This window comes from Pantherophis guttatus, chromosome 2, assembly GCF_059756535.1.
Source record: "Pantherophis guttatus breed Tessera chromosome 2, ASM5975653v1, whole genome shotgun sequence".
Lineage (NCBI taxonomy): Eukaryota > Metazoa > Chordata > Lepidosauria > Squamata > Colubridae > Pantherophis > Pantherophis guttatus.
Window position 1 is genome coordinate 267,801,745 of NC_142064.1, and position 27,990 is coordinate 267,829,734.

A 27,990-nucleotide genomic window follows, 5' to 3' on the forward strand; every position below is an offset into this window, starting at 1 on the left:
CTCTTTCCCAAGTCGAGAGGGGTGCGAGACTCCCGAGGCTTGAAAGGTTCTCCAGTGCCCGGAGGAGCCTTTCAGGGAAGGGAAGAGGCTGCAGGGAAGACTTGGACTTGGAGGTCCAGACGTGAGTGGGGGGTTCAGTGACTGGGTGGGTGGGTGACTTTTCTCCCGCGCTGGACGCTCACATTCCTCAGGCTCGGAGTCGTGGAAAGGGGGAGGGGGAGCCATTGGCCCCATGTTCCCCTGCCGTCCCTGTGCATGCAAGGGCCAGGCAGGGGAGAAAGCAAAGCTTCGCGCCCTTCCATTTGCCCCCAGGGGAAAAAAAAACAGGGTCGCAGAAAAGAGGATTTACAATCCATTTCGACGGGAAGAGCTTTGCATGGAGGGAGAGGAGGAGGAGAAGTGTTTGCAAAACAGAGCTTTGTGCCTCCACGTCAGTCGTGACTCCTGGACAGTTTCCTGCATATTTCGTGGCCCCGTTTTCCGAAGGGGTTTCCCTCCCTTCCCCTTTTTATAAGGGCCGAGAGAAGCGAGCGGTCGGAGTCCCTCCTGCTGGCTTTGCTTGCAAGGCTTCAACTCCGTGTGTAAGGAGTTGGGTGCAAGGGGTGCAAGGACTTGTTCTTAACTATGCAGCCATAGAAATGCTATTAAACTGTCTTTTAAATTATACTGTATTACATTATGATTAGCCAGAGAGACCATTTGGCTCAGTGATGAAAGCACAAGGCTTTGAAACCAGGAGATTAACTTCTAGTCCAACCTTTGGCATTAATGTGGATAAAAGAAAGGAATCATACAGAGTCAGATACATGAGCTCTAAAGGACCCTCTCTATTCACATTATTATAAGAGAGAAAAGTGCTTGCTTGGAGATTACATTAAAAGCAGCTAAACCCCATTAAGTGGTAATATATCTTATGATGAGACCTAGATGTCAGGACAGCCATAAATGAAAACATCTGAGTGACCTCACTGTGAATGACACAAAGACATATATGTTACAAAGAGTTACTTAATCCAATAAATTTACCCAAGGATAGCAGTAAATTTCCCATTAGCAACCACAGCACTTAAGAAAGGTTGTCTAGCTAAAGATCTTATAAACTAAAAATAATGGTTTACTAATGAGGAAATGTGTCAATTATCATATGACAGGTGTGTGTTAGCCATATATGGAGAATGTATGATCTCATGTTAACCATATATGGAAAATGTATGATCTCACTGAATCCTTTGTCTTAGAAATGTATAAAAACAGAGATATCACAGCTCTTGGGTTGTTCAAAGCTTCAGGCTGGCTCTGAACCTTGTGCAATAAAACTGTCTCTGGCTGACCCAGGAATGTTGTTTGGTCCCTTCATTCTACAACAGCATGAAAGCCTTGAGCCCATCCCAGTTCTCAGCCCAATCTGTTATGGAATGAAAGACTGAAAAACATTCCTGGGTCAGCCAGATACAGTTTATTGCGCAGGTTCAGAGCCAGATTTGTACCTGAAATTCTGAACAAAGGATACAACGGCTTTTATACATATCCAAGACAAAGGATTCGGTGAGCTCATGCATTTTTCCATATATGGTTAACATACACTTGTTATATGATAATTGACACTTCCTAATTACTAAACCATTATTTTCTAGTTTTATAAGATTATCTTTAGCTAGACAACCTTCCTTAGTTCTGTAATTACTAATAAAGGAGATTTATTGCTGTCCTTAGGTAAGTTTATTGGATTAAGTAACTCTTTGTAACATATATGTCCTTGGGTCTTTGACAGTGAGGCCCCTCAGATGTTTTCCATATGGCTGTCCTTCCGTGACAGCTAGGCCTCATCAGAAGATATATTACCAATAATGGGATTTAGCTGATTTTTAATATAATCTCCAAACAAGCACATTTCTCCCTTATAATAATGTGAATAGAGAGGGTCCTTTACTGTTCATGTAACTGACCCTGTATGATTCCTACTTTATTCACATTAAGTCTACTTCACAGGGCTGTTGTTGGGGGGAAAACAGTAAGAAGGAGCATTATGTATAATTTCTGCCTAGAGTAATTTATAAAAATAAGAAGACATAAAAATAAAAAATAATTTTTAATAGAAACTAGGAAGTAGAAATCAAAAACATATTTAAATGTATTTTTCCAATATTTTGATAGACATTGATCCTGAAGGGTTCAAGGCAAATTTTCCGATATGTAGAGAGAGCAATCTGACTAATAAGATTTTCCCACAAACCTTGCTGGGTTCATACAAATTTCTTTACTTAATCTTCCCTTCCCTCCCCTCCTCCCCATTTTTCCATCTCAGATACATCAAAAAAATTTCTGGTTCTTCCGGAATCTTAAGAATCTTGTCTGGGAAGAGAGCTGAATGGCCTTGGAAAATTTGGCCAGACCTCTTGTGAACAGAAAGACTTGTGGAGATCCATGGGTCCGTTTTGGAGCTTTATTAGAGACCAGAGAGAAGATGGAGGGACAACAACCAGCAGACACAGAAGTTACAAAAGGCCCTTCAGCTGCTCAGCCTTGGAGCTGTGGGAAGAATGGGGCAAGTCCTGGGCAGAAGAGGCACGAAGAGGCATCCAATAGTTCAGAGGTCCAATGCTGTCACTTCACAAAAGTGCAGTTTCAGGAGGGGAGCCGTCCCCGAGATGTTTGCACTCAGCTTCACTACCTTTGTCGTCAGTGGCTGCAACCAGAAAAACACACCAAGGCTCAGATGCTGGACCTGGTGCTCCTGGAACAATTCCTGGCTGTCCTTCCCCCAGAGATGGCAAAATGGGTGCGGGAATGTGGAGCAGAGACCAGTTCCCAGGCGGTGTCCCTGGCTGAAGGCTTCTTGCTGACTCAAGAGGAGGAAAACATGCAAGAAGAGTTGCAGGTGGGAGAATGGAATCATGGCAGCTCTAAAGAGGATCTCTCTGAAGTTGTCAATTCCTTTCTGGCAGAATTTTCTGGGATTATTAATTCCTAAGGGCATCTGTTCTATTCTTCCAGAGGATATATTTGGGGTAATTCTTCCATTTTGTTTCAGCAATGGACATTGGGGTCTGCTAGTTTGAAGGTGCAGTATGATAATTCATTTCTATCTCTGTGCTCTTCCTTTGTTTCAATGGTGAAATCCAAATTTTTTCACTACCGGTTCTGTGGCGTGGCTTGGTGTGGCAGGGGAAGGATACTGCAAAATAGAGCCTCTTGGCACAGCAGACTAATAGCCTGTTATTAACATTCAGCTGCCTGCAATTACTGTAAGTTTGAATCTCACCAGGCTCAAGATTGACTCAGCCTTCCATCCTTTCTAAGGTAGGTCAAATGAGGACCCAGATTGTGGGGGCAATAAGCTGACGTTGTATAAATATACAAAAGTATGAAGGCTATTGCTTAATGCATTGTAAGCCACCTTGAGTCTCCGGAGAAGGGCGGCATATAAATCAGATTAAAAAAAAAAAAATCTCCATTCCCACCCCACTCCAGGGGAAGGATACTGCAAAATCTCCATTCTCGCCCCACTCGGGGGCCAGCCAGAGGTGGTATTTGCCGGTTCTCCAAATTACTCAAAATTTCCACTGCCGGTTGTCCAGAACCTGTCAGAACCTGCTGGATTTCACCCCTGCTTTGTTTCTCCTCTTACATCATGTCCAGAAATCCATTGAAGCTGTGACTGAGTATCCTAAGAGGGGAAAAGATTCATTCAGATCTTCTCAAGAGCTGCTGTTCAGGGAGAACGTCCAGAAAGATCAAAGTCAAGATGCTACTCAAGGTAAGAAAACTTCTTTCTGTGTGAGGTGAGATTTTAATACTTAACTGATTATTTCACACCACTTTTAGGAGTCTCTCTCTTTAACAAATCTGCTTCCACTATTTTTCTCATACTCATAGAGAGTAGGAAGTTGTCCTTGGATTTTTTACAATCACCTCTTTGTTCTGGAGATGAAGGATTAGCTGAACTGCTATTTCAGGTAAGGAGAAATAAGATCGGAAAAGGTCCATAAATCTTGGATGGATTTCATTTTGTTCTAGAGTTCAATGTATAAAATTGCTGTTTCTAAGGAATATGAATTTGATATCAGGTCACTGAACTTTCACACTCAGTTTAGCCTACCTTCTCCCTTCTGAGGGGATCCTTTGTGAGTTGCTTTCTCCACCCCTCCTCCTTCACCATCAGATTTCATCAACCAGACTGTTGTCAGCATCGGGGCTCTTCCTTCTGTCTCCCAGTGTTGTTCTCACACACCATTATAAAGAAAATATTCTTTTTTGCCTTTTGAAAAGCATCTTTGGGACTACCGTGACCTGGTGATTGAGAATCTCCGTACACATATAGAGTACTATTACAAGCTCTTCCAACTCCTTCATGAAGGTATGGAGTTGGGGTACGTTGGTTCCTCAGTGTATAAAATGAGCCATTGGAAAACATATCAGGTGGGTTTTGCCAGTATTTTGCTCTGCCCATCCTAGGAAAAATGGGAGTCACTGATAAGTATTGGATTTAAGATCCAACTGTCCATTGACCAAGAATATTTTAGTTGCTTATACTGTAAGGCATTCCAAACACTTCCATCTTGATCAACCATGATTTAGTTGTGTCATCAGCCAAAAGCAGTGAGATCTTATTCTTAATTCTGCAGAGGATACCCATTTTGTTCACTAGATCTCTCCTAGAATTGGTGGAATAAAATTATCCCATTATTCTTGGGATTATCTGTTACTAAGGAAACTTGTGTCCTTGTTCAGGATGTTGTTTCTTTTGAGGAAGTGGCCGTGTATTTCTCCAAGGAGGAGTGGTCTCAACTGGATGCTGACCAGAAAGCGCTTCATGGAGAAGTCATGCTGGAGAATTCCAGGAATCTGGCTTACCTAAGTAAGAATCCCTTTTTCTGTCCAAGAACATAGAGAAGAGGCTTAAAAGTTATTTCTGAAAAAAAATCACTTATTTACAGTGCATTGAGAAAATATTCAGATCCCCTTCACTTTTTTCAATTATATTATGCCATAGCATGAATTAGTATTTTGTATTTTATGAGCAGAAGGCATTCTCTTAAAGAAAACAATTTCTTTTATCTAATAAGGTAGACTATGCAGTTTTCCAATTTTTCTTTGAATAAATTTCCTTCTTCCATGAAGTCAGGTTGGTCAAATGGTTAAAATACCAGGCTAGAAACTGGGTGACTGTGAATACTAGTTCTTCCATTGGCATGAATGCTGGCTGGGTGACTTTGGGCCACTCTCTCTGAGCTCAACCCATTTCACAGGGTTGTTATAGGGAAAATAGCAGGAGGAAGGACTATTGGGTTTGTCTGCTGCCTTTATTATTTAAAAAAAATAAAGGAAGGATATGGAATGTATTCAGACTCCCTTTACTTTTGTCAATTTTGTTACGCTGCAGCATGATTCTACAGTTGTTGAAATTCATTTTTTTCTCATTAATCTACACTGGGTACCCAATAATGACAAAGTGAAAAGAGAATGTTAGAAATGTCTGTAAATTTATTAGTTTTTGCCTGGTGTCTTAACCTTTTGACCAAACTGACTTTATGGAAGAAGGAAATTTATTGAAAGAGAAATTGGAAAAATTGCATACCCGGGCTTTTTGCATAAAGTAAATTTAAAAAAAAAGCTTTCTGCTCATCAAATAGAAAATATTTCATAAAAGATATTAGGAGGAATTGGAGGAAGAGGCCTCTCTTGAGCAAAATTCTGGCTACCAGGAGTTGGTATTCCCTCCTGAACCTGGTCACTGGGTTCCTAATGGCCCTGAGCTGCTATAACTCACCGGATGACCTCTAAGAGGGATGTTCCTTTCTTAGAGATATGCCCACTCGTGTACCAAGTTTGGCATTAGCCAAAGGTTAAAGGGTGGGAGCTATTGCCATCCAGAAATTCCCTTTGACTTTCAAAGATTTTGCTCTGCAGACAAGTGCAGATTAAACTTTTATTGAAGTTGGGACCTGGTGGGTATGTTGCTGTATGCAACAGTGTCCAATGCACTTCGGGAGTCTGTAGCACCATGGAATTGTCCCCGGCCAAAGATTAGATAAGGGCTGTGATCCAGTCCAACTATATGGGGATCACTTGGAAATGGGCCTTTGCTATAATCTTTGTTTGGACTCTTCATGTTTGCCAACAAAACAGCTGAAATACATTGATGATTCTTGGCTATATTTCAGAAGAAAAGTTTTGATTGTTCCCCTATTCTTGCTACAGTTTTTCTTTTTCTTCTCCAAGGCTTCAATGGGCAAGAGAATAAGAATTGCAAGGAGGAACACCAAGCGATCCATTTGAAATGGGAGGAAAGGAAATTTGTAGATCAGATGCAACCAAAGAGTGATGAAACAAAGAAATATCAAAGTGGAATTAAAAAAGATCTTCCTCTGGTCAGTTGGCTTCCAAACCATCCAGTAACTGATTTGGGAGAAAGACCATATAAATGCATGGAATGTGGAAAGGCCTTTACTTGTAACAGTAGTCTTAATTCCCACAAGAGGATCCACACAGGAGAGAAGCCATATCAATGTATGGAGTGTGGAAAGGCCTTTACTTTTAGCAGCTGTCTTAATTCCCACAAGAGGATCCACACAGGCGAAAGACCTTATAAATGCATGGAGTGTGGAAAAGATTTTAGGAAGAGTAGTAATCTTTACTCCCACAAGAGGATCCACACAGGAGAAAGACTTTATAAATGCATGGAGTGTGGAAAGACTTTTACTTGTAACAGTAGTCTTAATTCCCACAAGAGGATCCACACAGGAGAGAAGCCTTATAAATGTATGGAGTGTGGAAAGATCTTTACTTTTAGCAGTGGTCTTAATTCCCACAAGAGGATCCACACAGGAGAAATACCTTATAAATGTATGGAGTGTGGAAAGATCTTTACTTGTAGCAGTGGTCTTAATTCCCACAAGAGGATCCACACAGGAGAGAAGCCATATCAATGCATGGAGTGTGGAAAGGCCTTTACTTTTAGCAGCAGTCTTAATTCCCACAAGAGAATCCACACAGGCGAAAGACCTTATAAATGCATGGAGTGTGGAAAGATCTTTACTTGTAGCGGTAATCTTAATTCCCACAAGAGGATCCACACAGGAGAAATACCTTATAAATGCATGGAGTGTGGAAAGATCTTTACTTGTAGCGGTAATCTTAATTCCCACAAGAGGATCCACACAGGAGAGAAGCCATATCAATGCATGGAGTGTGGAAAGGCATTTACTTTTAGCAGCAGTCTTAATTCCCACAAGAGAATCCACACAGGTGAAAGACCTTATAAATGCATGAAGTGTGGAAAAGGTTTTAGGAAGAGTAGTAATCTTTCCTCCCACAAGAGGATCCACACAGGCGAAAGACCTTATAAATGCATGGAGTGTGGAAAGATCTTTACTTGTAGCGGTAATCTTAATTCCCACAAGAGGATCCACACAAGAGAGAAGCCATATCAATGCATGGAGTGTGGAAAGACCTTTACTAGTAGCAATAATCTTAATACCCACAAGAGGATCCACACAGGAGAGAAGCCTTATAAATGCATGGAGTGCGGAAAAACATTTACTTGTAGCACCAGTTTTAATTTCCACATGAGGATCCACACAGGCGAAAGACCTTAGATATGCATGGAGTGTGGAAAAGGTTTTAGTAAAAGTAGTAATCTTTCCTCCCACAAGAGGATCCACACAGGAGAGAAGCCATATCAATGCATGGAATGTGGAGAGGGCTTTAGAAAGAATTGTGATCTCAATTCCCATAAAAGGATCCATACTGGAGAAAAAACCCACATATGAATGCATGGAGTGAGGAATGTGCTTTGCAAGGAGTAACATTTTACTTGCCATAGAAGCATCCACACACGGGAGACACCATATCAATAAAGGAATTGTGGAAAGAGCTTCAGTAAAAATCCAGTTCTCACTTTATGACTGCAATTGAATGCAATATTTCTGTTGCCAAGCCAGACAGTTATTAAATGCTTTTTTCCTCATTTTGCAAGTTTTCTTGCACCATTTCTTAAGTGAATCACTGTAATTTTTAAGTTAGTAACACTGTTGTGAAATGAATCTGGCTTCCCCATTGGATTTGCATGCCAGAAGCTCACAAAAGGTGTTCACATGACCCAGGGACAATGCAACTGGAGCCTGGATAGCTCAGCAGACTAAAGCCTGTTATTAACATTCAGCTGTCTGCAATTACTGTAAGTTCGAATCTCACCAGGCTCAAGGTTGACTCAGCCTTCCATCCTTTCTAAGGTAGGTAAATTGAGGACCCAGTTTGTGGGGGCAATAAGCTGACTTTGTATAAAATATACAAAAGTATGAAGGCTGTTAAGATATGGTTTGAGCCTAACAAGTTGTCCAGGCAATATATGTGTTCTGTGACTTTAATATGAATATGTATTGTGTGACTTTAAAGTTTTACTGCTCATTCATTGTAATGCTGAGTCATGCTGTAATTAGATAATCACTGGTTGTAAACGTATTTAAGAAAGGTACTGTAACATATTTAGTTGATGATAAGCTACCATAGTGTGTGGAGTTGCTACCATTGTGCTATCATCGTTGGATGGATCTGCTACCATCGTAATTTGTGAACCAGAGTGAGTTTGTTATTCTAACCAACTACTGTTTGTATGGTAAGAAGATTTTGTATCACTGGACTGATTTAACTGGCAAAGACTTGGATTGATTTAAAGACTATGAGATTGTTTTTTCACTATAAAGTAAACTTTTGATAAACCAGTTTGCACATCTCTTATTCATTGCTCTCAGCAACGTTTGTCTGTGCTCTACACTCTGCTGGTTGGTAACACAACAACAATATCCTTAACATAGGCCAGTGATGGCTAACCTTTTTGCCGTCATGTGCCAAAAGCGGGGGGAGCGCAGGCGGGTTGTGCACACGCATTCCCACACCCATAATTCAATGCACCCCACCCGCCGTGCATGCACACAGACACCACCTCCCGTGCAACCCCCGCTTTTGGCACACGATGGCACAGTGGGCCTGGTAGGCCCGTTTTTCGTCCTCCCCAGGCTCCAGAGGCTTTCTTAGAGCCTGGGGAGGGCAAAAACCGCCTTCCCCACCCCCCCAGAGGCCCTCCAGAGGCCGGAAATGGACCTTTTCCCGACTTCCGGTGGGCCCAGAAGGCCCGAAAATCAGCTGGCCAGCACATGCATGCACACTGGAGTTGAGTTAGGGCAATGCTCGCGTGCCCACAGATATGGCTCCACGTGCCACAGGTTCGCCATCATGGACATAGGCGATTGCTTAAGACATTGTAAGCTGCCCTGAGTCTCCGGAGAAGGACGGCATATAAATCTAATTAAAAAAAAAAAACTGTCATGAATCAGTTGCCAAGCAACTGAGGTTTGATCAGGTGACCATCGGGATGTTATGCAAGTTACGTAAATGAAAAATGGTCATAAGTCACTTTTTTCAGTGCTTCTGAAATTTGAACAATTAGTAAACTATAGTAAATTGTCGGCTGCCTATAGTTGTCTAAAATCTCATACAAGTATCATTTGAGTAATAATTCATATATAATTGAGTAATAATAAGAGCCTTGGTGGCGTAGCAGCTTAAGTGGTGCTAAAGTGACACCAACTGCCTGCAATTACTGCAAGTTCGAATCTCACCAGGCTCAAGGTTGACTCAGCCTTCCATCCTTTCAAAGGTAGGTAAAATGAGGACCCAGATTGTGGGGGCAATAAGCTGACTTTGTATAAAAAAAGTATGAAGGCTATTGCTTAACGCATTGTAAGCTGCCCTGAGTCTCCGGAGAAGGACGGCATATAAATTAATTTTTTTAAAAAATAATTCGAATGTATTGTATACCTTCTTAGCCATGCATACATAAATTTCCTTTCTAGTGCAAACCAGAACAAGGTGAATCCCTAATCCTGCTTGTGGTTTTTGCCAAGACCAAATACTCAAATGTGTTCTCTGCATGTAGAAATATTCCTGGTTGTTTTTCATTATATTGTTCCTGGTATTCCAAAATATCAAACACAATTGTCACGTTATTCTTCAAGTATCTTTTAGATTTAAAAAAAACAAAGCACAACTTTATTAGTGGTTATCTGATACCTTTTGTTGTTGCCTCAATACTTCTGTTGGGCTAAGTATCAGAGCTGAGCCCCTTCTCTGGCTCTTCTGCCTTTCCCATCCCTGCTTGTTTGAGGAAAGCTCAAGTGAGAGGTATGATTTCTCCATGCAGATTGTTGGCTGCTGCTTGCAGAGTTTTTCAATTTCACATTCTTTTCATTCAGCAGCTAAGATTTGTTTTCATACAGAGTACTTAATGAGCCTCATGAGTCTGAGCCGAGATGCAGAGGGAGTGGCAGCGATGGCTATTTGGGCCGTAGACTGATCCATAGTTTTCTTGTTAAGTTCCCAGATGAACCCCAATAGGTTATGTAATTTAAGGAGATTTGGGTCTAGTAACGTGTGTGTTTGTTTGCTTGAGAATTAATCTTTCTAATCATGTCTTGGTCGATTCGCTTTGGAAGCCTGCTCTCAAGCAGACAACAGTAATGGGAGGGGAAAGGGAAGGCACTGGAATTAAAGGCACATTTCATGCAGGGAAATGTGTAATGCAAGTGAGGGACTGAAAGCCTGAGACAGACCCCAAGGTCATCAGCTGGGAAAGTCCCAGGCAGTCAGATTGCATGTCCCAGAAGTTTCTTTTGCTGTCTAAATCAGTGGGACGGTTGACACAGCCGTCACCTAGTGATTGAGAGTCTCCATACACATATACAGGGTTATAACTCCTTGCTAAAACTTCCAGAGAAGAAAAAGATTTTACTCCATGAATATAAACTGGAAGGATTCAACTTAATGAGTTAATTGGAATTAGGATGGATTTTTCTTTCCTTGATATGTGTAACTGCAAGAAAGGTTTAATCTGAAAATGTAATTTTTACATACAGTACATATCTATATTTATCATTAGATATGCTTAAGTAATTCTTAAAGTAGGCAAATATTGTTGAAAATATACTTGAGGGTACCTGTATGAAGAGAATGTTAAAAAAAGGTTGCACCACTTTAAAGAAAACCTTTGCACTAAAAAGATGTTTATAAAAAAATATATATATAAAGAATTGTCCTAAAAATGTGAGTTCCAGGTATAGTTATAGAAAAGGCGATAGACATCACGATCTCCGGAACGTTTAAAAGTTTAAAAATTTTTATTTTAAAACTTGTGCTAAGCTTTCGTCGGCCCCTACCGACTTCGTCAGAGTATAAAATCCCCATTGAGGAGCTGCTTGCTTTTATGTAATGCTGATCAATTTAGTCATTGCGTGCGTAACAGGCCCACACCCTTGCGTTCCCCTTGTAATTAACTTTTTTTCTGCCTTAGTCATGCTAACAGATGACGATGCACTTCCCCCTGCCTCCTTCCCCATTGTGTGTTGCCTCTTTCTCTCCCTGGGGGGTAAAGCAGGGTTATCCGGCATTGCTTTGAAGGTATTTCTCCCGGCTCTCTCTCCCTCATTGTTATGCCTTTCCCGTTTAGGCATACACATTGCCTCCTCTGAACCTATTTGTTTTGCCTATGATCTTGTGATGGGTCTGCGTTGTGCTTCCTTACCCCCCCATCTTCCTCATTCTGCTGTTTCCCTAAACTACTCACTTGCCCTGTATCAGGGTTTATCACACCTCACTTGCCCTCTATCAGGGTTTATCACACCTCACTTGCCCTCTATCAGGGTTTATCAAAGCAAAAGAACGCACGCATCTGTACCGGGTCTGCACTCTCAATGGTTATTCGAGGGATTTTATCCATCGATGTATTACACCCACAGCCCGGCAGCCCATGGAGGGCGCATGCGGAACATCAACGTGGAGGGTGCTCCCATACATACAGGGGGTGTCCGAAACTGCGGCACGCATCCTTGCACCACATGAGGTAAAGTGGCACACAGACCTGACCAAACACTGAGGAAGAGAGTAATGCGCCCGAAAGAAGCTTTGCCAAAGGAGGAGACTTCCTCAATAATCTACCGTATTAACTGCAGCAATTGCGCAGGTCATTACATAGGAGAAACATCAAAACGACTAAAAACGAGGGTGCATGAGCACAAATTAGCGGTCAGACGTAAGGAACAGCGCTCCCAGATTTGGATGCATATGGAGGAGCATGGTCACGAGTTCAACTTCCAAGAGACCGAAGTCGTTGCCCACGACGAAACAAAAGGAGGGCGCCTCTTGAAAGAAGCCTGGTTCTCTAACAATAACTCCCTCAATAGACATATTGACGTACCACCGGCATACCAGGCTTTACGGCACCAGGAAAGACTTAAGGAGGACCGATCACTAAGACTGAATGGAGATCCCGGACAAATTTCCTTCTTTAGGCATGGAGAGTGGCCCAATGAAGGTGTGATAAACCCTGATAGAGGGCAAGTGAGGTGTGATAAACCCTGATAGAGGGCAAGTGAGGTGTGATAAACCCTGATAGAGGGCAAGTGAGTAGGTTAGGGAAACAGCAGAATAAGGGAGATGGGGGGGTAAGGAAGCACAACGCAGACCCATCACAAGATCATGGGCAAAACAAATAGGTTCAGAGGAGGCAACGTGTATGCCTAACCGGGAAAGGCATAACAATGAGGGAGAGAGAGCCGGGAGAAATACCTTCAAAGCAATGCCGGATAACCCTGCGTTACCCCCCAGGGAGAGAAAGAGGCAACACACAATGGGGAAGGAGGCAGGGGGAAGTGCATCGTCATCTGTTAGCATGACTAAGGCAGAAAAAAAGTTAATTACAGGGGGAACGCAAGGGTGTGGGCCTGTTACGCACGCAATGACTAAATTGATCAGCATTACATAAAAACAAGCAGCTCCTGAATGGGGATTTTATACTCTGACGAAGTCGGTAGGGGCCGACGAAAGCTTAGCACAAGTTTTAAAATAAAAAATTTTAAACTTTTAAACGTTCTGGAGATCGTGATGTCTATCGCCTCTTATATATATAAGATCTTACGTAAGCTAAGATGTTCTTCAGCCCTAGTTCTGTGAAATCTCATTCAAAAGTTTCTGGGCTTTTTGTATCTTGCTGAAAAGCAACAACTCTGTGCTGCAGTTTGGGAGACTCAAATAGCTATTTCTGCCTTGTAAGGCGTCATCAGTGAGCCAGTGTACCTTTACAGGGAGTGTACCTTTACAGGGAGGATACTTGAGAAGAGGGTGTGGCTCACTGATGACGCCTTACAAGGCAGAAATAGCTATTTGAGTCTCCCAAACTGCAGCACAGAGTTGTTGCTTTTCAGCAAGATACAAAAAGCTCAGAAACTTGTGAATGAGATTTCACAGAACTAGGGCTGAAGAACATCTTAGCTTACGTAGGTAAAACCTGGCTAGAAAGAATATGCACATAAAAGCCTACGAAAAAGAAAAAGAAAACATTGTACCTTTGCAGGGAGGATACTTGAGAAGAGGGTGTGGCTCACTGATGACACCTTACAAGGCAGAAATAGCTATTTGAGTCTCCCAAATTGCAGCACAGAGTTTTTCAGTCCACCGCCCCCTTGGTACTACAAACTCATCCTCAGTGCCCCCCACCCAGGGGTGGGTTCTACTTACCTTTACTACCGGTTTGCAGTGGGGCCACGCGCACGTGCTCACTTCGCTCATGCATGCACGCGCTCTTCTGCACATGCGCAGAAGCACTTTGGTGATGTCGGGGTCGGTGGGCGGGGCCTCCTGCCAGTTTTACTACTGGTTCTATAGAACCGGTGAGAACCAGGGCAACCCACCACTGCCCCCACCCCCTATAAATAGCATTGTTTGGAATAGTGGTTTGCACGACCCACTAAGGAAGATAGTAACAATAAAATACACAGAATACAGCCATTTTTTGGCCTCCTGAAGCCTTACCCCGTGTGTCTCGTTTTTGTGAAAAATGGGCCCGTTTTTCGCAAAAACAGAGTGCGCAGAGCCTTTGGGAGGCCTGCAGGCTGCTCCAATACAAATCTATCCCTATAACAAAAATAGCCAACACTATTAGTTAACGCTAGAGAAATCCCCTGATTCAACCAATTTAGCGCAGTGATTCTCAGCTGGGGGTTTCTTTTGAATTTGCTGACCACCAGCGAGTGGGAGAAAGCAATTTCACAGAGGAGGGGATGGAGAGGGCTGTGGGATGAATTCACACCCATTCCCAGACCCCCTTGGGATCAACCTGCAGTCCTCCCCTGCCTCCTCAGGCGGTGGAGCGTGGGGGGGGGATGCTTTTCAAGAAGTCACAAGGAGGGCTGAGAGCTGGTTTCTGTCCCACAAGTAAGATTTGGTCCAGAACCAACCCCAACATGAAGGTCTTTTATTTGCTCCTTGTACTCCTTGTCTTTGCATTTTTAACAGGTAATAAATTTCTGATGATGTCAAAATAGTTTAGTTTAGTTTATTTATACTTATATGCCGCCCTTCTCCCGAAAGACTCGGGGCAGCTCACAAAGATAAAACAATAAAACAGTAAAATTACGACTAAAATACTCAAATTTAAAACCCCAAAAGATTAGTTAAAACTCCCATCAGATCAGCAAATTTGTTGAAAAAGCCATGTCTTCAGGTCAGTGCGGAAAGAGCGGAGGTCGGGGGCCATCCGGACCCCAGTGGGTAAACCATTCCAGAGGGTCAGTGCGCCCACAGAGAACGCCCTCATCCTGGGTGCCATCAGCCGACATTGTCTGGCCGGAGGAGGGCAGTCCTATGTGAGCGCACTGGGCGGTTGGAGGCAGGCAGAAGATGATCCTGCAAGTACCCCAGGCCCATGCCATGAAGGGCTTTATATACCAGCACTTTGAAGCGGATCCGAAAGACCACCGGTAACCAGTGCAGCTCGTGCAGGAGAAGTGTAATATGGGAGTAACGGGAAGCCCCCGTAACAACCCACGCGGCCGCATTCTGGACCAGTTGGAGCCTCCAGGTGCACCACAAGGGCAGCCCCACGTAGAGAGCATTGCAGTAATCCAAACGAGAGATGACGAGAGCATGGGTGACTGTACGGAGGGCATCCCTGTCTAGGAAAGCTCATAACTCACCTTTCTAGACAGCTATTATCATGTCTAAAAGCAAGATACTCTTCTCCATCTTTTGTCTGGAGTACCGTTTAATCCAGAGCCTTTTAATTCCAGAAGTCCAAGTTTAAAGAATGGACTTCTGGAATTTTTTTTTTTTTAATTTGATTTATATGCCGCCCTTCTCCGGAGACTCAGGGCGGCTTACAGTGCGTTAAGCAATAGCCTTCATACTTTTGTATATTTATACAAAGTCAGCTTATTGCCCCCACAAACTGGGTCCTCATTTAACCTACCTTAGAAAGGATGGAAGGCTGAGTCAACCTTGAGCCTTGGAGAGATTCGAACCAGCAGTAAATTGCAGGCAGCTGTGTTAATAACAGGGTGCTTTAAACCACTGTAGTACCAAGGCTCTTTTCTTCTGGAATTCTGGAATTAAAGCTCCATTTTTTAGCTAAAACTTAATTCACACCTGTTAATTTTGCTTGAGCAGTGTGAACAATTGACAGTGTGATCCTCCAAAGGTCTGAAAAATATATCATTGATTTTTCTTTGGCATGTGAAAAAATGCATCAAGGAAGGACTGGAAAGCCAATTCATACTGAACCGTATTGGGTTTTCTGTTATTTGAATAAAATGAAAAGAAATAAAATAGTGGTACCTAGTGTGGAAAAAGAGACTAAATAATGGGTTATTCTCAACACTTGAATTCTCTACACTTAAAATATCTAGAAATTATTATGGTTAAGTGAGTTTTGCCCTATTTTATGATTTTTTTTCCATAGTTCAAATCAAAGTTCAAATCAAAGATTTGATAATTCAAATCAGAGATTTGATAGTTCAAATCAAAGATTTCTGAGACCAATGTTGAATAAATTTCAGTAGTCACCAATCCCAGTCTTAAATGAGTTTAGAATCAGTGGGAGTCACTGATAACAATTAACTAGCTACTGATAATGAGTCCAGTCCTGCCTTTCTTTTCCTTCTGTCCAAGTTTTGCAAATACTTTTTCCAGGTATACGTTTTATTCAAAAGTATACAAACCATTATTGTTAGGGAAAAAATGGGTCTTCCAAGCAATTTTAAAAGACACTGTCAGAATGACTCTGTTCTCAGCCCCGCTTGTGGATCCTTGAAAAGCACCCCTCTCACATATGTAAATGAAAAGAATAAACTTAAAAATCCTAGCCTTTTAAAATTGAAAATATGGAGAATTGGGAGGATGAATATGAGACACTAAGGGAGATGTTTCAAAAAGTAAGGGAGGCATTTAAGGGAAATAAAGAAGCAGAGAATTGGTTAGCTTGCAAAAAAAAAAAGAAAGAAAAGATGAATGAGAAGCAAGAGAAACAAGGAGCTAATATTGAAAAGAAAATAATTGGAAAAAAAGATAAAGATGATTACACTGGGTTCAATAGAAAAAATGGAATAAGATGAAATATACTGCTAATAATTAAAAAGATGAGGGGAAATTTTGAGAAATATACCTGATAAATGAAAGAAAGACCGGAGTTGCCTGGACTCCATAGTGGAAAATATAAAATTGAAAATGAATACAGCAATAGAGAGGGATGAAGAAAGGAGAGAGAGGGAAGGAAGAGAAGGGAGGAAGGAAGGGAAGGGAAGTTAGAGTAGGAGTGAGGGTAAGAGAGGGAGGAAGAGAGGAGGAGAAGGAGAAAGGAAGAGGAAGTAGGGAGGAGAAGAAGAGGGGGGGAGAAAGTAAGAAGGAAAGAAAAGAGAGAGGTGGTAGGTTTGAGGAGAAAGATTGCTGTACAATAAAAAAAGATGAAATGGAAGAAAGCCAACCCCAAACAAATATAAAGATATTAAGATAAAGAACAAATTGTTGAACTTTAAAGAATAAAAGAGAACAAATATGAATAAATAGCAATAATTAGAAACACACATACAAACATACAATGTATTTTCTTTGAACAGAGTATTTGGCCAGTTCACAAATTTAAACAGTGTTTAGTCATTTCAATTAAATTTACAATTTCTATATTTCCTTTTTGCCATATTTATTCCTCATCTATTTTTTTTAAAAAACAATATTACCCTTCATCCTCATCTCTAATATTAATCAAATTCAATTTTCCCTTCTATATTATACCCCTTCCCATTGTCATCTATTTTTATACCCATCCTCACATTGGTTAATTATGTAATATTACAGTTGTTTAATACAAATTCAACATTTTAATATAAATCTATTAGTTATATAACTATTGTAAGGTCCCAAAATATACTTGAGTCACCAGAATGCCAAAGAGAGAGACTCAAGACGAGGCTTGCAAAAAAAAGCAGATTTTATTTATGGCCAAAAACAAAATACTGGGTGGAACTATATCCAGAACATATAGATACAATGCATGTGAGGAGATAGTCACACCTTGGGGAAGGTATTGCATCCTTTTATACCCTCAGAGATGTCAGCTTAGTACCCAATTCTGGCCTCCTAATTTAGGTTTGTGTATTCCTTGTTGCCCTGCAAGGGGGAATAGAAACTTCCCAATTAGTTATCTTGAGCATTTCTTTGTTTACTCAATTGGCCACTTTGCCCCCTGGCTCTGGAAAGCAGGAGTTTATCCAGATCAAACATAAATTAGGACTGAGGTGTAAATTATCCCTTTGTTGATGGCTGTAGTTTCAACTGAGATACTACCATGCTTTTAGATAGATTGATATGAGTTCAGGTCAAATGGCAGGGACATACGTTTGACAAATACCAGATACATTACAGAGGCCTAATAACAGAATATGTTTGTTACAGGAGATACAAATATACATAATATGTGTGATACAAATACAAAGGCATATATGTATTACAGGAACCTAATGGTTACATAATTTAGTATACCAGTATATCATATTCTAGTATTATTTATTATATCCTTATTATTGTTTCCCTTCACTATCTTTTTTGTATATTAATCAATATGAACATAAATATTCCAATTATTTCCATACAGTCCAATGTCTTACAAATCAATTAATTATATTTACCAATAATAATAAACCAAATACTTTCCCCCATATATTCCTCCAAACCACAACTTAACCATTTCTGCTTTCAACACAATATACAATTAATAGTATCTCAATTATTACAATTCCCTAGTTAAATAGAGCTTTTTTTTCTTTTGTGTTTTAAAATCTTGAACTCTCCTCTTTTGCCTAAATTTCCCATTGTTTGCACCTACCTTTTTTGATGAGGAAAAAGAAATCCGCCTCTGCCTAATTTTCCAACATTGCAGCAAACAGCAAAGCCAACAACCTGCTTTACTTTTGGTTTCGTTTTCAGCTTGAATTGCACAAGGAGAAAAAAAATCTGCTCCAGCAATTTAGCTCTTTGTAGCAAACGCCAGATCCCTGCGCAAAACAGCTGAGAACAAATCAGCTGAGAGTCGCGGATCTAATGAATTATTTTATTATTTATATTTATATACCGCCCTTCTCCCAAAGGACTCGGGGCGGTGAACAGACAACAAATAAAACAAAAGAAATACAAAATTTAAAAACAGTATTATAATACCGATTAAATTAATTTGGCCCACAATGAAAAACACCCCTGTATTAAAACTCATAATTAAACAATTTAAAAATTAAAACAATTTAAAAGAGTTAAGTCAGCCCGGCTTGTTGAAATAAAACGTCTTTAGGGCACGGTGAAAGGTGCGCAGATCCGGGATCCGCCGTATCTCCGGGGGCAGCTCATTCCAGAGGGTAGGTGCTCCCACAGAGAAGGCTCTCCCCCTGGGGGCCGCCAGTCAGCATTGTTTGGCTGACGGCACCCTGAGGAGCCCCTCTCTGTGGGAGCATACTGGTCGGTGGGAGGCTATCGGTGGCAGAAGGTGGTCTCGTAAATACCCGGGTCCTAAGCCATGGAGCGCTCTAAAGGTGAAAACCAATACCTTGAAGCGCACCCAGAAGACCATCGGGAGCCAGTGCAGCTCGCGCAGCAGAGGTGTTACATGGGAGTGCTGAGTCACCCTCATAACCACCCGCGCGGCCGCATTCTGGACCAGTTGGAGCCTCCGGGTGCTCTTCAAGGGGACCCCCATGTAGAGAGCATTACAGTAGTCCAGGCGGGATGTGGCAAGAGCATGAGTGGCTGTGGCTTCCGGCATCCCGATCCAGAAAGGGACGATACTGGTGGATCAGGCGAACCTGATAAAAAGCCCCCCTGGCCACGGCCATCATATGCTCTTCTAAAAACAGCCGTGTATCCAGGAAGACACCCAAGTTGCAAGTCCTCTCTGTGGGGGCCAACAACTCACCCCCAATAGTGAGCGATGGCACCAATTGACTATATCGGGATGCCGGAAGCCACAGCCACTGGTCTTGGATGGGTTGAGCCTGAGCCTGTTTCTCCCCATCCAGATCTGCACGGCCTCCAGGCACCGGGACATCACATCAAGGGCATCGTTGGGGTGGTCCGGGGTGGAGATGTACAGCTGAGTGTCATCAGCGTACAGATGGCACTTTACCCCGAAACCACGGATGATCTCACCCAGTGGCTTCACATAAAGTGTGTGGGGTGTGTGTGGGGTGTGTGTAAAGTGTGTGTGGGGTGCCGCAAGGGTCGGTTCTCTCACCCCTTTTGTTCAACATTTATGTGAAGTCGCTGGGTGAGATCATCCGTGGTTTCGGGGCGAAAAAAGGGAAAGGGGTGGGTGCTAACTTCCTACACCTCTTTTTCATCAGGATCTATACTTCAAGATTATTCACATTACAGGCTGCCTTTGGTGTTTCTAATCCTCCTTGGCTACCCATAGGCATGAATTTGGAAAGGAAGCTGTAATAATTGAAATAGAAAAATCAATACAAATCTTAATTTTCCTCAACCTGTCGCTTTCCTCCCTGTGTCTCTGCCAGCCCCCTGATCTCCCCTCACTTCAAGGCTGAGTTTGCCATCAGCCACAAGACACAGGCTGGGTTTCATAGAGAGTTTTGTTCCTCATCTTTTGACCACCCTGCCATTTCTGACAGGATTTTGCTCATTTTTCAGGTCTCCTCCTGGGAATCCCTGGAGACCCTTCAGAGAAGCTGCTCTTCAGGAAAGGGATTTTTGAGTCCCCACAGAGATTTTCTCAGTCTTCACAAGATCACAGACGGTTCTTAGGCATTAAAAAGAGGGAAAATCTAGAAACTGATGCTTGCTGGAGAGGTCATTTCCTGTCTAGATAGGCAACGTTAGAGGAAACCTTTCCTTCAAATTTAATGCCCATCAACCCAGATACGTGTGGAACATGACGTCCTGAGCCCTTGCAGGATCTTCTCGCAATGCACACAGGATCCTCTAGGGGGCGCCCTCGAAGAGCGGTGCAGCTCCCTCCCTCCGTCGCTTACGAGAGAACTGAGCATGCGCCGGCCTCTTTCCCAAGTCGAGAGGGGTGCGAGACTCCCGAGGCTGGAAAGGTTCTCCAGTGCCCGGAGGAGCCTTTCAGGGAAGGGAAGAGGCTGCAGGGAAGACTTGGACTTGGAGGTACAGACGTGAGTGGGGGGTTCAGTGACTGGGTGGGTGGGTGACTTTTCTCCCGCGCTGGACGCTCACATTCCTCAGGCTCGGAGTCGTGGAAAGGGGGAGGGGGAGCCATTGGCCCCATGTTCCCCTGCCGTCCCTGTGCATGCAAGGGCCAGGCAGGGGAGAAAGCAAAGCTTCGCGCCCTTCCATTTGCCCCCAGGGGGAAAAAAAAACAGGGTCGCAGAAAAGAGGATTTACAATCCATTTCGACGGTAAGAGCTTTGCATGGAGGGAGAGGAGGAGGAGAAGTGTTTGCAAAACAGAGATTTGTGCCTCCAAGTCAGTCTTGACTCCTGGACAGTTTCCTGCATATTTCGTGGCCCCGTTTTCCGAAGGGGTTTCCCTCCCTCCCCCTTCTTAGGCCGAGAAAAGCGAGCTGAGTGAGTCCCTCCTGCTGGCTTTGCTTCCAAGGCTTCAACTCCGTGTGTAAGGAGTTGGGTGCAAGGGGTGCAAGGACTTGTTCTTAACTATGCAGCCATAGAAATGCTATTAAACTGTCTTTTAAATTATACTGTATTAAATTATGATTAGCCAGAGAGACCATTTGGCTCAGTGATGAAAGCACAAGGCTTTGAAACCAGGATGTCAGTGCGTTATTTTATTTACCAGCTGAGCTTCATCATTTCTGGACTATCAGACTTTCCGTACCTTGCCAAGAATTGTTATCAAAAGCTACTACGCATGTCCATCCACCCACATTCCTTCACACACTTTTTTTCCTTTGTTCTCTTGCCACGGGTGCCCCTTGCTGGAAGGCAGCTGGCCCAAACTATTTCAAAATGTAGCAGTTATCTTTCTTAGTTAGTGAGGTGTTTTATTTTCTTTATAACAAATAAATGAGTTTTATTAGAGAACTTTTCTTCGGGTTTTCTTTTCAGAGTATTGCAACTTGGATAAAGCCTCGATCCATCCTCTAATCAGGGTGATTTGTCCCAGAGCCAATTATGGGATTAATCAATGCCCTGACACAGGAGATTAACTTCTAGTCCAACCTTTGGCATGAAAACCTTCAGCCCATCCCAGTTCTCAGCCCAATCTACTTCACAGGGCTGTTGTTGGGGGGAAAACAGTAAGAAGGAGCATTATGTATAATCTCTGCCTAGAGTAATTTACAAAAGTAATACAGAAGACATAAGAATAAAAACTAAATTTTTAATAGAAACTAGGAAGTAGAAATCAAATACTCATTTAAATGTATTTTTCCAATATTTTGATAGACATTGATCCTGAAGGCAAATTTTCCAATATGTAGAGAGAGCAAGCTGGCTAATAAGATTTTCCCTCAAACCTTGGTGGGTTCATACAAATTTCTTTACTTAATCTTCCCTCCCCTCCCCTCCTCCCCATTTTTCCATCTCAGATACATCAAAAAAAAAATTCTGGTTCTTCGGGAATCTTACAAATCTTGTCTGGGAAGAGAGAGCTGAATGGCCTTGGAAAATTTGGCCAGACCTCTTGTGAACAGAAAGACCTGTGGAGACCCATGGGTGCATTTTGGAGCTTTTTTAGAGACCAGAGAGAAGATGGAGGGACAACACCCAGCAGATGCAGAAGTTAGAAAACGCCCTCCAGCTGCTCAGCCTTGGAGCTGTGGGAAGAATGGAGCAAGTCCTGGGCAGAAGAGCCACGAAGAGGCATCCAATAGTTCAGAGGTCCAATGTTGTCACTTCACAAAAGTGCAGTTTCAGGAGGGGAGCCGTCCGCGAGATGTTTGCACTCAGCTTCACTACTTTTGTCGTCAGTGGCTGCAACCAGAAAAACACACCAAGGCTCAGATGCTGGACCTGGTGCTCCTGCAACAATTCCTGGCTGTCCTTCCCCCAGAGATGGGAAAATGGGTGCGGGAGTGTGGAGCAGAGACCAGTTCCCAGGCGGTGTCCCTGGCTGAAGGCTTCTTGCTGACTCAGGAGGAGGAAAACATGCAGGAAGAGTTGCAGGTGGGAGAATGGAATCATGGCAGCTCTAAAGAGGATCTCTCTGAAGTTGTCAATTCCTTTCTGGCAGATTTTTCTGGGATTATTAATTCCTAAGGGCATCTGTTCTATTCTTCTAGAGGATGTATTTGGGGCAATTCTTGTGTTCTCTTTCGAGTTTCAGCAATGGACATTGAGGCCTGCTAGTTTGAAAATGCAGTATGATAATTTTTATCTGTGTACTTTTCCTTTTTTTCTTGTGTCACATCATGTCCAGAAATGCACGGAAGCTGTGACTGAGTATCCCAAGAACAGGAAAAGTTCATTCAAATGTTCTCAAGAGCTGCTGTTCATGGAGACCTTACACAAAGATCAAACTCAGGACACCACTCCAGGTAACAAGCTCTTACTGTGAGAGTTCAATATTTAGCCGATTCTTTTGCTCTGCTTTATTGGAGTGTCTCTCTTTAAGAAATCTGCTTCCAGTATTTTTCTCTTTCTCACAGAGAGTAGGAAGCTGTCCTTGGAGTTTTTAGAATCACCTCTTTCTGATGAAGTTGAAGGATTAGCTGAACCGCTACTTCAGGTAAGGAGAAGAAACATAAGAAAAGGTCCATGAATCTTGGATAGATTTTATTTTGTTCTAGAGTTCAATGTATAAAATTGTTGTTTCTAAGCAATATGAATTTGACATCAGGTCACTGAACATTCACACTCTCCGTTTTGAGGGGATCCTTTGTGAGATGCCTTTTCCACCTCTCCTTCTTCATTTTCAGATTTCATTGACCAGACTGTTGTTAGCATCGGGGCTCTTCCTTCTGTCTCCCAGGGTTGTTCACACACACCATTATAAAGAAAATATTCTTTTTTTGCCTTTTGAAAAGCATCTTTGGGACTACCGTGACCTGGTGATTGAGAATCTCCATAGACATATAGAGTTCTATTACAAGCTCTTCCAACTCCTTCATGAAGGTGTGGAGTTGGGGTACGTTGGTCCCTCAATGGATAAAATGAGCCATTGGAAAACATGTCAGCTGGGTTTTGCCAGTATTTTGCTCTTCCCATCCTAGGAAGAATGGGAGTCACTGACAAGTAGTAGATTTAAGACCCAACTGTCAATTGATCAAGAATATTTTTGCCTATACCATAAGGCATTCCAAACACTTCCAGCTTGATCAAATATGATTTAGTTGTGCCATCAGCCAAAAGCGGTGAGATCTTATTCTTAATACTGCAGAAAATACCCATTTTATTCACTAGATCTCTTTCCTAGAATTGGTGGAAGAAAATTATTTCATTATTCTTGGAATTATCTGTTAATAAGGAAACTTGTGTCCTTGTTCAGGATGTTGTGTCTTTTGAGGAAGTGGCCGTGTATTTCTCCAAGGAGGAGTGGTCTCAACTGGATGCTGACCAAAGAGAACTCCACAGAGAAGTCATGCTGGAGAATTCCAGGAATCTGGCTTACCTGGGTAAGAATTCCTTTCTGTGCTCAGGAATGTAGAGAAGGGGCTTGAATGTTATTTTTGGGGAAAAAAATCATTTATTTACAATGCATTCAGAAAGGATTCTGACTTTGTAGAATTTTGTTACGCTGTAGCATGATTCAACAGTTGTTGAAAGGGGTTATTTTGTGTTTTATGAGCAGAAAGCATTTTTTTAAAGAAAACAATTTCTTTTCTTTTTTTCTTAAGTGTTAAAAAAGCATGATGCTATTTTTTTATCAAAACAAATAAGATGAAATATTTTTCAGCAATTACATTGCTGAAAAATATTTATACATGGGATAAAACAGTAAAGCACCAAGTGAGTCAAAATTATCTTCTCCATAGACACAACCTGCAGATTTCCAATTTTTCTTTGAATAAATTTCCTTCTTCCATAAAATCAGTTTGGTCAAAGGGTTAAGACACCAGGGTAGAAACTGGGTGACTGTGAGTGAGTACTTGTTCTGCCTTAGGCATGAATGCTGGCTGGGTGACTTTGGGCCAAAACTCTCTCCAATCCATTTCACAGGATTGTTGTATGGAAAACAGCAGGAAGAAAAATTTTGGTTTGTCTGCTGCCTTTATTTACAAAAAATAAAGGAAGGATATGGAATGCATTCAGAATGTATTCAGACTCCCTTCACTTTTATCAATTTTGTTATGCTACTGCTTGATTCTATATTTGTTGATATTCATTTTTTTCTCCTTATTGGTACCCAAGAATGACAAAGTATTTTTTTTAAAAAATATCTGTTACTTTATTAGTTTCTAGCCCGGTGTCTTAACCTTTTGACCAAACTGACTTTATGGAAGAAGGAAATATATTGAAGGAAAAACTGCATAGCCTGGCTTTTTACATAAAGTAAATTGTTTGTTTTTTCAAAAAGCATTCTGCTCATGAAATACAAAATACTCATTTCATAAAAGATATTAGGAAGACTCTGAGGAAGAGGCTGAATGGACAGAGCAAGATCCTGGCTACCAAGATTCGTTATTCCCTCCTGAACCTGGTCACTGTGTTCCCGATGGCCCTGAGCTGCTATAACAAAGACCAGATGACCTCTGAGAGGCATGTTCCCTTCTTAGAGATATGCCCACTTGTGTACTGGAATTGGCTTTAGCCTAAATTGAGGGTAGGGAGGTATTGCCATCCAGAAATTCCCTCTGACTTTCAAAAATTCTGCTCTGTAGACAAGTGGAGATGAGACTTTTATTGAAGTTGGGAAGTGCTGGGTATGTTGCTGCCCCATTATGACACAGTTTCCAATGCACTTTGGGAGTTTGTGGCAGCATGGAATTGTCCCATATGAAAGATTAAATCAGGGCTGTGATCCAATCCTATTATATGGGGATCATTTCACTTGGAAATGGGTCTTTGCTATTATCTTTGTTTGGACTCTTCATGTTTGCCAACAAAACAGCTGAAATACATTGATGATTCAGAAGAAAAGTTTTGCTTGTTCCCCTATTCTTGGTACAGTTTTCATTTTTCTTTTTCAAGGCTGTAATAGAGAAGACAATAAGAATTGCAAGGAGGAACACCAAGCGATCCATTCAAAAGGGAGGAAAAGGAAATTTGTAGATCAGATGAAACCAAAGAGTGATGAAACAAAGCAATCACAAAGTGGAGTTAAAAAAGGCCTTCCTCAGGTCAGTTGGCTTCCTAACCATACAGTGATCAATAAGAGAGAAAGACCATATAAATCCATGGAGTGTACAAAGAGGTTCAATATATCCGATAATTTCTTTTCTCATGAAAATACACATTCAGAAGGGAAACGATTTACCTGCATGGAGTGTGGAAAGTCCTTTAATCGTAGCAGTCATCTTCATTCCCACCAGAGGATCCACAAAGGAGAACGAACATATAAATGTATGGAGTGTGGAAAGACCTTTACTTGTAGCAGTAATCTTTATTACCACAAGAAGATCCACGCAGGAGAGAAGCCTTATAAATGCATGGATTGCGGAAAGGCCTTTTATTTAAGCAGTCATCTTAATTCCCACAAGAGGATCCACAAAAGAGAACAAACGTATAAATGCATGGAGTGTGGAAAGACCTTCTGTTATTCTGAGTCCCTTATAATCCATCAAAGGATCCACACAGGAGAAAGACCTTATAAATGCATGGAGTGTGGAAAGGGATTTACTTTAAGCAAGCACCTTAAATCCCACAAGAGGATCCACACAGGAGAAAGACCTTATAAATGCATGGAGTGTGGAAAGACCTTTACTTGTAGCAGCAGTCTTAATTCCCACAAGAGGATCCACACAGGAGAAAGACCTTATAAATGCATGGAGTGTGGAAAGACCTTTACTTGTAGCAGCAGTCTTAATTTCCACAAGAGGATCCACACTGGAGAGAGACCTTCTAAATGTAGTGAGTGTGGAAAGACATTTACTCGTAGCAGTAACCTTGATTCCCACAAGAGGATCCACACAGGAGAAAGACCTTATAAATGCATGGAGTGTGGAAAGACCTTTACTGCTGTGAGTAGACTTAATTCCCACAAGAGGATCCACAAAAGAGAACAAACGTATAAATGCATTGAGTGTGGAAAGAGCTTCTGTTATTCTGAGTCCCTTATAATCCATCAAAGGATCCACACAGGAGAGAGACCTTATGAATGCATGGAGTGTGGAAAGACCTTTACTGCTATGAGTAGACTTAATTCCCACAAGAGGATCCACAAAAGAGAACAAACGTATAAATGCATTGAGTGTGGAAAGAGCTTCTGTTATTCTGAGTCCCTTATAATCCATCAAAGGATCCACACAGGAGAGAGACCTTATGAATGCATGGAGTGTGGAAAGACCTTTACTGCTATGAGTAGACTTAATTCCCACAAGAGGATCCACAAAAGAGAACAAACGTATAAATGCATTGAGTGTGGAAAGACCTTCTGTTATTCTGAGTCCCTTATAATCCATCAAAGGATCCACACAGGAGAAAGACCTTATAAATGCATGGAATGTGGAAAGGGATTTACTTGTAGCAGCAGTCTTAATTTCCACAAGAGGATCCACACAGGAGAGAAGCCTTATAAATGTAGTGAGTGTGGAAAGACATTTTCTCGTAGCAATTACCTTAATTCCCACAAGAGGATCCACACAGGAGAAAGACCTTATAAATGTACTGAGTGTGGAAAGACATTTACTTGTAGTGGTAACCTTGATTCCCACAAGAGGAGCCACACAGGAGAAAGACCTTATAAATGCATGGAGTGTGGAAAGACCTTTACTTATAGCAGTCATCTTCATCGCCACAAGAGGATCCACACAGGAGAAAGACCTTATAAATGCATGGAGTGTGGAAAGAGCTTTACTTATAGCAGTTATCTTCATCGCCACAAGAGGAGCCACACAGGAGAAAGACCTTATAAATGCATGGAGTGTGGAAAGAGCTTTACTTATAGCAGTCATCTTCATCGCCACAAGAGGATCCACACAAGATAGAAGTCAAATAAAGATCTGCAGTGTGGAGAGGGCTTTTTGTGAGCTTCTTTTTTCTCCAAGTAGTTCTCGTCATATGACTGCAATTGAGGCCAAAATTTCTGTTGCTAAGCGAGACAGTTATTGCGTTTTGTGCCATTTGACGACTTTTCTTGCCACATTTGTTAAGTGACTCACAATAGTTGTTAAGTTAGTAATACTGTTATGAAATGAATCTGGCTTCCCCATTGGATTTGCTTGTTAGAAGCTCACAAAAGGTGATCACATGATCCAGGGACTCTGCAACTGTCATAAATCTGTTGCCAAGCATCTGACGTTTGATCAGGTGACCTTGGGGATGTTGCAAAAGTGTGAAAAATGGTCATAAGTCACTTTTTTCCATGCTGCTGTAACTTTGAACAATCACTAAATGAACTGTAGTAAATCGACGACTACCTATAGTTGTCTAAAATCTCATACAAGTACCATTTGAGTAATTTAATTTTTAAGTCCTTTTATAGTCATTTTTTGAGTGTATTGTGAGCCGCCCTGGGTCTTCGGAGAGAGGCGGCATATAAATTGAATAAATGAAATAAAAATAAATAAATAATTCAAATAAATTGTTTACC

General features: G+C 41.8%; 2 protein-coding genes across 5 annotated transcripts; both read left to right on the forward strand.

Annotated features, from left to right (window-relative positions):
• Positions 1-27,981, forward strand: LOC148115826 (uncharacterized). Of its 4 annotated transcripts, none has more exons than XM_087884189.1 (6): positions 1-121; positions 21,890-22,466; positions 22,720-22,837; positions 22,949-23,028; positions 23,788-23,914; positions 25,431-27,981. In XM_087884189.1, exons 2-6 carry the CDS (start codon positions 21,957-21,959, stop codon positions 27,383-27,385), a joined length of 2,790 nt encoding a protein of 929 aa, XP_087740315.1. In that variant the 5' UTR covers positions 1-121; positions 21,890-21,956; the 3' UTR covers positions 27,386-27,981. The 4 variants fall into 4 exon arrangements, with proteins under 4 accessions (XP_087740315.1, XP_087740317.1, XP_087740316.1 ...); XM_087884191.1 differs by lacking the exon at positions 1-121 and adding an exon at positions 20,359-20,498; XM_087884190.1 differs by lacking the exon at positions 1-121 and adding an exon at positions 20,359-20,490.
• Positions 7-7,732, forward strand: LOC117657994 (uncharacterized). The gene is made up of 6 exons (XM_087884237.1): positions 7-121; positions 2,306-2,878; positions 3,640-3,757; positions 3,877-3,956; positions 4,732-4,858; positions 6,223-7,732. Exons 2-6 carry the CDS (start codon positions 2,369-2,371, stop codon positions 7,596-7,598), a joined length of 2,211 nt encoding a protein of 736 aa, XP_087740363.1. The 5' UTR covers positions 7-121; positions 2,306-2,368; the 3' UTR covers positions 7,599-7,732.
• Positions 27,982-27,990: the final 9 nt, after the last annotated feature.